This window comes from Cebus imitator, unplaced genomic scaffold, assembly GCF_001604975.1.
Source record: "Cebus imitator isolate Cc_AM_T3 unplaced genomic scaffold, Cebus_imitator-1.0 Scaffold92, whole genome shotgun sequence".
NCBI lineage: Eukaryota > Metazoa > Chordata > Mammalia > Primates > Cebidae > Cebus > Cebus imitator.
The window spans coordinates 8,845,923-8,856,294 of record NW_016107407.1 but is presented as its reverse complement, the minus strand read 5'-3'; the positions used below and the strand labels follow the sequence as shown (position 1 = coordinate 8,856,294).

The following is a 10,372-nucleotide window of genomic DNA, read 5'->3' as shown; positions in this document are numbered from 1 at the left end:
GATCTCGGCTCACCGCAACCTCCGCCTCCTGGGTTCAGGCAATTCTCCTGCCTCAGCCTCCTGAGTTGCTGGGATTACAGGCACGCGCCACCATACCCAGCTAATTTTTTGTATTTTTAGTAGTGACGGGGTTTCATCATGTTGACCAGGATGTTCTCGATCTCTTGACCTCGTGATCCACCCGCCTCGGCCTCCCAAAGTGCTGGGATTACAGGCTTGAGCCACCGCGCCCGGCTACAGAGCTTTCTTATCAGTTTTATTAGTTTTATAAAATGTGGAGTTTAACTTTTGGTTTACTTTTTAACTCAATATTGAACTTCGTAACCCTTTTATGGTGGTGTTCTAATCTCTGCTTTTGTACTTTTCCTTTAGAAATGCTGTATTCAACATGAATAGGAGTTTGAAATCATTTTGTCTTTTGGGTGCTTCTTTGCCTTAAGTTCCTTTCTTTGAAGAATACCAATGTTAAGTTATCCCTAAGTGATTATTAATTGCTATTACCAGATACTATAGTTTCATTATTTTTTTCCTTTTCTATTTCTAGCATATTTTGATGTTTTTATTTTTAGTTGGTGTGGGCAAAGGGAAGAAAAACAGCTTTAATTGAATAAGCTTTTCCTTTACTGAAGACAAGTCATAGATGGGTGATAAAAAGAAAAGAGGCTTTAAAAATCACACAAGACTGGATTTAATTCCTTGCTTTCCCACTTGCTAACTGTTTAAATTTGGGGACCTTACTTATCTCCATATATGTTCTCTGATATGAAAAGGAGGATACTAAATATATCCTTCAAGGCGGTTGTATTTAAGTAAGACTATATAGCTTTTGATTCATTGCCTAGCCCACACTTATTGGCATTATTATTATTATTTTTGAGACAGAGTCTCTGTCGCCCAGGCTGGAGTGCAGTGGCGTGATCTTGGCTCACTGCAGCCTCTGCCTCTCAGGCTCAAGAAGTCCTCCTTTCTCAGTCTCTCGAGTAGCTGGGACTATAGGCACATGCCACCACATCTGGCTAATTTTCATATTTTTTGTATAGATGGGATTTTGCCATGTTACCCAGGCTGGCCTGAACTCCTGGGTTCTAGTGATCCGCCTACCTTGGCCTCCCAAAGTGCTGGGATTATAGGTATGAGCTGCTGCACCTGGCCACCATTATTATTGATACTGTTTTAAGCCTGCAGATTGCTCTTATCTGACCCCTAGCGGACTTTGAATTGTAATATGTTATATCAGACTAGAGAAGAAATCGAGAATTCTTTATTTAAATCTTTGTCTACTTTATTTTTATTTTTTGAAAAAGAAAGAGAGAAAGAAAAAGAATGAAAGAGAGAAAGAAAGAGAAAGAGGGAGAGAGAACGGGAGTCTTGCTTTATTGCCCAGGCTAGAATGCAGTCTAAAAATGGGATTAAAAACCTCTTTTATGCCAATAATTGTGCTTAACAATGGAGACAGGAAGGATTAACGGAGGAAAAAAACAAGCAGCCAACCAATATTTCATTTAAACCTGTGAAATGCTATGCAATTACTGAGGAGTGATTTACTTCCAATTATGTAGTCACTTTTAGAGTAGGTGTGATGTGGTACTGAGAAGAATATATGTTTTGTGGATTTGGGGTGGAGAGTTCTGTAAATGTTTATTAAGTTTACTTATTCCAGGTCTGAGTTCAAGTCCTGGATATCCTTGTTAATTTTCTGACTCGTTGATCTGTCTAATATTGACAATGTGATGTTAAAGTCTCCCACTATTATTGTGTGGGAGTCTAAGCCTCTTTATAAGTCTTTAAGAACTTGCCTTATGTATCTGGGTGCTCCTGTATTGGGTGCGTATATATTTAGGATCGTTAGCTCTTCTTGTTGCATTGATCCTTTTACCATTATATAATGTCCTTCTTTGCCTCTTTTGATCTTTGTTGCTTTAAAGCCTATTTTATCAGAGGCGAGAATTGCAAGTCCTGCTTTTTATTTATTTATTTATTTTTGCTCTCCGTTTGGTTGGTAAATCTTCCTCCATCCCTTTGTTTTGAGTTTTGTGTATCCTTGCATGTGAGATGGGTCTGGATGCAGCATACCGATGGGTTTTGGCTTTTTATCCCATTTGCCTATCTGTGTCTTTTGATTGGGGCATTTAGTCGATTTAAATTAAGGATTAATATTAATATTAATATATGTGAGTTTAAGACTGCCATTTAATGGGCTGTTTTGCCCATTAGTTGATGTAGATTCTTCATTATGTTGATGCTCTTTAGCTTTTGGTATATTTTTGGAATGGCTGATACTGTTTGTCCCTTTCTATGTGTAGTGCTTCTGTCAGAAGCCTGGTGGTGATGAAATCTCTGAGCAATTGCTTGCTCATAAAGGATTTTATTTCTCCTTCACTTATGAAGCTTAGTTTGGCTGGATATGAAATTCTGGGTTGAAAGTTATTTTCTTTAAGGATGCTGAATATTGGCCCCCAGTCTCTTCTGGCTTATAGGGTTTCTGCTGAGAAATCTGCTGTGAGTCTGATAGGCTTCCCTTTATGAGTAACCTGACCTTTCTTTCTGGCTCTCCTTAGCATTTTCTCCTTCATTTCAACCCTGGTAAATCTGATGATTATGTGCCTTGGGGTTGCTCTTCTTGAGGAATATCTTTGTGGTGTTCTCTGTATTACGTGGAGTTGAATATTGTCCTGCCTTGCTAGGTTGGGAAAGTTTTCCTGAATAATATCCTAAAGAATATTTTCCAGCGTGGATTCATTCTCTTTGTCACATACAGGTACACCTATCAAACATAGATTGGGTCTTTTCACATAGTCCCATATTTCTTGGAGACTTTGCTCATTCCTTTTTACCCTTTTTTCTCTAATCTTGTCTTCTCGTTTTATTTCATTGAGTTGGTTTTCGACCTCTGATATCCTTTCTTCTGCTTGGTCAATTCGACTGTTAACACTTGTGCATGCTGTGCGAAGTTGTTGTATTGTGTTTTTCAGCTCCGTTAATTCACTTATGTTTCTCTCTAAATTGTCTATTCTCGTTAGCATTTCATCAAACCTTTTTTCAAGGTTCTTAGTTTCTTTGCATTGGGTTAGAACATGTTCTTTTAGCTCACAGAAGTTTCTTATTATCCACCTTCTGAAGCCTGATTCTGACAGTTCATCACACTTATTCTCCATCAGGCCTTGTTCTCTTGCTGATGAGGAGCTGCGATCCATTGAAGCAGGAGAGGCATTCTGATTTCGGATGTTTTCAGCCTTTTTGCGCTGGTTTCGTTCCATCTTTGTGGATTTATCCACCTGTCGTCTTTGTAATTGCTGACTTTCAGATTGGGTCTCTGAGTGGACGTACAGCTTGTTGGTGATGATGTTATTTCTGTTTGTTTTCCTTCGGCAGATGCCCCTCCCCCACAGAGCTGGACCTTCCCGGGTTCAGCTGTGTTTGCTGTGAAACTCTCAATAGTCAGCGTTTCCAATTGCTGCTTTTTTGTGAGAGTGGGACCAGCTGAGCCTGATCACCTGGCTCCCCGCCTCGCAGCCCCCTTTTTTTCTTTTCCTAATTGAATGGTCGATTCTCTCCCAGGTGCCCCAGTCGCCCACCGGAAAGGCGCCGGGATCTATGCAATTTTCCGTGTTGCGACTGCGCTGGCTGAAACAGCGGCGCTGAGATTCTTGGGGCTTTTCTGCCCGGGAATCTCCTGGTCTGGCTCCCCGCTTCAGTCCCCTTTTCAGTCAGCTGAATGGGCAACCCGGAGCTCCAAACACCAACCAAAAGGGCACCCAGTCCTGCATACTCCGCACTGAGAACTGCCCCGCCGGATCGCCGTTTAGCCGCGCTGGCCAAAAGAGTTGCGCTGGTGACCCGTAGAGCTCCTCCGCTGGTAATCTCCTGGTCCATGGGCAACAATAATTTATCTGGAAGTCTGGCATCTGCTCACTCCCTGCGCCTTCACTGGGAGCTGCAATCCTGAGCTGCTGCTAAACGGCAATCTTGGATCTCTCTCCTGTCTAGATAAGTAAACTCAGCATAGGTTTTTGCCCATCAAAAGACTTCTATTGGCCGAGCGCGGTGGCTCACGCCTGTAATCCCAGCACTTTGGGAGGCCGAGGCGGGTCGATCACGAGGTTAAGAGATCAAGACCATCCTGGGCAACATGGTGAAACCCCGTCTCTACTAAAACTACAAAAAATTAGCTGGGCATGGTGGTGCGTGCCTGTAATCCTAGCTACTCAGGAGGCTGAGGCAGGAGAATTGCCTGAACCCAGGAGGCGGAGGTTGCTGTGAGCCGAGATCGCGCCATTGCACTCCAGTCTGGGTAACAAGAGCGAAACTCCGTCTCAAAAAAAAAAAGGCTTCTATTATATTATACCCCAGTGAGACAACAGGCCTCTTTTTTGTCCTTTCCTTTTAGCCTTGGTGATAATTTATAAAGATGAACACTTGAGCACCCAAGATGCCTATGTCTATTAGTAGATGTAAATAGTTAATTCTACACAGACAGACAAGATGGTAAATTGATAAAGTATATAAAATTATCTATATATATAACTTTATCAAAGTTTCTAAGTGTGAAATTAACTCTTTTATTTTGTTTTTATTTATTTATTTTTTGAGACGGAGTCTTGCTCCGTTGCCCAGGCTGGAGTGCAGTGGCACGATTGACTCACTGCAACCTCTGCCTCCCGCATTGAAGCGATTTCCTGCTAATTTTTGTATTTTTAGTAGAGATGGGGTTTCACCGTGTTGGACAGGCTGGTCTTGAACTCCTGACCTCAAGTGACCTGCCTGCCTCGGCCTCCTAAAGTGCTAGGATTTTTTTTTTTTTGGGACGGAGTTTCGCTCTCCTTACCCAGGCTGGAGTGCAATGGCGCGATCTCGGCTCACCGCAACCTCCGCCTCCTGGGTTCAGGCAATTCTCCTGCCTCAGCTTCCTGCGTAGCTGGGATTACAGGCAGGCGCCACCATGCCCAGCTAATGTTTTTGTATTTTTAGTAGAGACGGGGTTTCACCGTGTTGACCAGGATGGTCTCGATCGCTTGACCTCGTGATCCACCCGCCTCGGCCTCCCAAAGTGCTGGGATTACAGGCTTGAGCCACCGCGCCCGGCAAGTGCTAGGATTATAGGGATGAGCCACTGTGCCTGGCCATATCTCTCTTATTTTAGAGCACCCCTCATGCCTGCTGTATTTTATGAATCATCAAGTATAGTCAGGCTTTTTATTCGACAGAGTTTTGATGTTTTTTCTCAATATGTCTAGGGATGGACTACAGAAAAATGTTGGTGTTAGTGGTTTAGTATGTAAATATTTACCGTAAAAGGCTAGTTAACACTAAATAGAGGTTTAAAATAATTATAATGATTGCATCTTATATATCAGTTGAGATTTCATAGTTTGGTTCAGGTAATTTTGGAATGGCAGTGAATTAGTCTGCTTCATTAGCCAGAAATCAAGCAAAAGGATAGACTAGTTAGAAGCAGCAATGAGTGTAGGATTCTTTTGTTTTGTTTTGTTTCTGAGACGCGGTCTCACTCTGTCACCCAGCCTGGAGTGTGTGGCATGATCAGAGACTACCACAGCCTCAACCCCTGGGCTAAGGAGATTCTTCCACCTCAGCCTCCCAAGTAGCTGAGACTACAGGCACATACCACCATGCCTGGCTAATTTTATGTACTTTTTGTAGAGATGGGGTTTTGCCATGTTGCTTAGGTTGGTCTTGAACTCCTAGGCTCAAGCAATTTGCCTGCCTCTGCTTTCCAAAGTGCTGGAATTACAGGCATGAGCCACTATGTCCAACTGGGTATATGTAGGATTTTTTCTCTCTGGATTTTTACGAACTTACTCCATAGGGACCCCAATATTGTTAATTTCATTCCAATTATAACCCCTATGCATGGGACAAAAATAGTATCACATGTTTAATTTTTCTAATTGGTTATTTGAGTCTTGAAATGTCCAGTTTAGCAGAAAATCTTGAACTGTCCCATGGGGGCCATCTGCTATGCCCTCCACCTTAAATTTTTCAAGAACCGAAGGGGTTCCTTTAAGTGCAAGGAAGGCAGTCCTCTTTTGTAAGTCAGAAGGAGGGGAAAAAAGGACATTCTCATCATTTTTTTGTTACCAGTGATTCTATGGCTGCATTGTTGCCATTGAAACTGGTCCTGCAGTCTGGAAATGACTGACCTTTGCTACCAGGATGCTCTTACTGATTGAGATCGCTCAGTCTTCATGGTGATTCATATGTAGACTTCGAAGTTAGGACTTTTTTTTTAAAGTTCACATACGTGTGTTTATAGGCTCAGCCATTGTTCTCAAAGCACTAGCACCCTGCTCTGGCAGCTGGCCTCCTAGCTTTAGCCACACACGGACTGACCCTTCCCTCCACACTCAAACGCTTAATGTGGAGACCATATCTGAGCCTTGACTTTCATGGTAAGTTAGCCATTGAGGCTTTTGTTTGTCTTTTCTTTAGCAAATATTAGTTGGGATTGTTCTGTCAGAGAGGTTCAAATCATGTTTCAGGAAGAGAACAGAGTTTCCTTTCTTCTTCGCTAACAAGTCTGTACTTCAGAGCCCTTTTATATTCTGTGTAGCACCTTTTCTTAGGCAGTGAAAGGTTCTGTATTGCCCTTCCCTAGAGCAGTGGGTACCAACTTGTGGTTGGCCCCTCAAGTGATCTGTTTTTCATAATGAAAATCTCCCAAGCTACTTGCATCTCTACCTTAAATTTTAAAAATATTTTACAATTGTACCTCACAAGGAAGCCATTCAACAGAATTCTCTGAGCCTAAAGTAGGTTAGTTGGATTGAACAGAGCTAAGCTTCTTCCATGACTCATCAGTGTCCACGTATAAAAGTAGGGCTTTGTGCTTGCTTCAGCAGCACGTATACTAAAATTGGAACAATACAGAGAAGATTAGCATGGCCCCTGTATAAGGATGACACACACATTCTTGAAGCATTCCATATTTTGCACAGTCCCTGGAAGGCCATTTTGCTGTTTGCTAACAGTGTGAGTTAAAGCAGAAGAGTGGCACCCAGTATTGAAATTGTGATTTTCATGACAAAAATATTCATTTATAAGGTGACCTATGAAATGAGAATGGAGTTAACACGTGGGATGTTATGTGTAAATATGTTGTTAGTAGGTATCGCAGAAATGAGAAAATGTCGATTTGTGTCTCCTTCATGAAACTTAAAAGTAGGGGCCTGGTGCAGTGGCTCATGTCTGTAATTCCAGCACTTTGGGAGGCCAAGGCAGGAGAATTGCTTGAGGCCAGGAGTTTGAGACCAGCCTGAGCAACATAGCAAGACGTTAACAGCACAACAAAATAATAAAAATGAGCCAGGTGTGATGGCATGCTCCTGTAGGCCTAGCTACTGAGGGGGCTGAGTCAGGAGGATTGCTTGAGCCCAGGAGTTTCAGGCTGCAGTGGATTATGACAGTGATAGAAGCACTCCAGCCTGGGTGATAGAATGACGGCCTGTCTCTAAATAAAAGTAGGGTTTGTTTTCCACATCAGTTGGAATGATGGACATGAAAATTAAGCATCATTCTAACAAAGATCTGCTGGTTCAGAGTTTGAGGAGGTAGATAGAGAAGGAATAGTCATCATCTAAGCCAGGTCTTGACGTCTGTTAGTTTTCTGCCCTTGCTGTGATCAATTAGTTCACTAATAGGGGGCAATTATGTTATCTAATTTAATGAGATACTATATTTAAAAGTGAATTCAGTTACAAATTATGAAATTCACTGAGATTGGAAACCATAAAGAATGGAATAACTAATAACCAAAATTAGGACTTAGTAAATTTTCTGAAAATGGCAACATTTGAATATTAGAAATTTTGGAGAAACACTCAATGGGTTTTATTTGGGACTCCAAAATAGTTTTAGCAATAAAATTCAGGAACAAATTATTCCATTTCTTTACTATTTCTCTGAGCATTTAAAAAATGTTATCTTGTTAAGTCTTTATAACCCTGGTGAAATAAGGCAGTAAAATCCTTATTTTTTAGAAGAAGATATTGAGCCTAAGAGAAGCATCTTGTCCAAGAACCAACAGCTGTTGGTTACAGAGCTAGGACTTCTTCTGGGTTCAGGACACTTTCCATTATGTCAAGCTAACTCTAGCTAGTTTGCTCGGCGACACTGCCCTCACTTCATAACTGTTTCTCATTGCTCTTTTTCTTATTTAATTTGAAGCTTAACAAGAAATTTTGTAGAGCTTATATATTTGAAGTATATGGGATAAAGTTCTGCTATTAGCTCTGATATTGGCTGAAATACTTTTAAGAATTTGAGATATTTGGTAAGTATTTTTTGTATCAGTATTAAAATAATTTTATTTATTACATTTTTCTGTATGTAGCAGTCACTACCTGATTTCAGAATGCAAAGAAGAAAGGATACCTAAAAATTCTTCTCAAAATAGTGTTTCAGGTAAGACTTCTGATAGTGAATTACTCTTGGTAATAGTATCATGGATAAAATAGTAAAAGTAAGGGAGTGCTGATCACAGAAAAGCAGTTTTAAAAAAATCAGTGTATAAGGTACATGTGTATTTTTTCTTAATTTCTCTTAGTAATCTAGAATTCAGAATTATTTAAGAAGTTACATCGGCCGGGTGCAGTGACTCACACCTGTAATCCCAGCACTTTTGGGAGGCCGAGGTGGTGGATCATCTAAAGTTGGGAGTTTGAGACCAGCCTGACCAACATGGAGAAACCTCATCTCTACTAAAAATACAAAAAATTAGCTGGGTGTGATGGCACATGCCTGTAATCCCAGCTGCTCGGGATGCTGAGGTAGGAGAATTGCTTGAACCCGGGAGGCAGAGACTTCAGTGAGCTAAGATTGCGCCATTGCACTCCAGCCTGAGCAACAAGGGCAAAACTCTGTCTCAAAAAAAAAAAAAAGAAGTTATTTGTAGATATTTATGATGTCAAATGGTACTTTGTGAAAAAATTCATTTACTTAATTATCATCCCTAAATTCCTATATGAAATTTTTGTATAAATAAGAAAAAAGGTTTTTAAGTTAGTATGTTTTATGTTTTCTTTATAATCACATCATGATGAACTGGACTTGTTATAAAAATGGATCTTTAATTTTTATAATAAATGGTTTGTGTTTATTAAATGAATATTAATTACAATTGACCCTTGAGCAGTGTGCATGCTAGGACTGGTGATCCCCTGTGCAGTTGAAAATCTGCATTAGTTTTTGACTCCCCCAAAACTTAACTACTAATTGGCTGCTGTTGACTGCAGGCCTTGTGATAATGTAAACAGCCAATTAACATGTGTTTTGTATATGTAGTATTATAGTAAAGTAAGCTACAAGAAATAAATTATGATTAAGAAAATCATAAAGAAGAAACATATATTTACTACTCATTGAGTGGAAGTGGATTATCATAGAGGTCTTCATCCTGGTTGTCATCATGTTGAGTAGGCCAAGAAGTAGGAGGAAGAGGAGAGTTGGTCTTGCTGTCTTGGGGTGGCAGAGATGAAGAAAATCCACATATAGGTGTACTTGTGCAGTTCAAACCTGTGTTGTTCAAGGGTCATTACATAGTGATTTGTGTCACTAAAGATGAACTATCTTTAAAACTGGGAACTCAACAATACCTTTCTGGTACCATAAACAAATGGCAACAAGAATTGCAGAACTTAGCTAGTGTGCACCAATATCAATAGGAGATTATTATTATTATTTTTTGAGACAGAGTCTTGGTCTGTTGCCCAGGCTGGAGTGCAGTGGTGCGATCTCGACTCACTGCAACCTCTGCCTCGCCAGTCCAAGCGATTCTTCTCAGCCTCATAAGTAACTGGGATTACAGGCGCATACCACCATGCCCAGCTAATTTTTGTATTTTTAGTAGAGTCAGGGTTTCGCCATGTTGGTCAGGCTGGTCTCAAACTCCTGACCTCGTGCTCCGCCCACCTTGGCCTCCCAACATGCTGGGATTATAGGGATGAGCCACTGCGCCCAGCCAGGAGATTATTTTTTAAAGATACTGAATACAGAAGTCAGAAAAGCAATTCCTTGTTGAGAAGTACAAGTCATGTTGCATATTCTTATACCAACAAAATCTCATTATTACTGACTTTATTCAGCATAAGTTGAAATAGAGTGAGGTATATTTACTTTGTTAGAACAAGAAGTGTTCTTCTGTCTGCTGGATAATTGTCATAATAACAGTAATTTTGTTAGAACAAGACACTGTTCTCATTAGCCAAAAGATTATCGTAATCAATATTCAAATATCCCAAGTCTGGGCTCAATGAATAATAATGAAACTGCAAAAATGTCCAATGAGAGACTCTAAAAAAAGATGGGAAATTATGAAAGTAAGTAAGAAATGTTTCTTTCTTTCTTTTTTTTTTTTTTT

The 10,372-nt window shown here is 40.4% G+C and overlaps 1 protein-coding gene and 1 non-coding gene across 4 annotated transcripts in view; both read left to right on the top strand.

Moving 5' to 3' along the window:
* The window catches only part of ANKRD26 (ankyrin repeat domain 26), a 93,989-nt gene that overhangs the window by 6,783 nt on the left and 76,834 nt on the right, over positions 1-10,372 (top strand). For all 3 annotated transcript variants that reach the window (XM_017535476.2, XM_017535475.2, XM_017535474.2), the window contains exon 5: positions 8,348-8,418. In XM_017535476.2, coding sequence (XP_017390965.1) covers positions 8,348-8,418 — 71 coding nt within the window. The remainder of the gene's footprint in view (positions 1-8,347; positions 8,419-10,372) is intronic.
* Positions 6,842-6,948, top strand: LOC119472271. Its single transcript, XR_005201395.1, has one exon. It is a non-coding gene; the product is annotated as a U6 spliceosomal RNA (small nuclear RNA).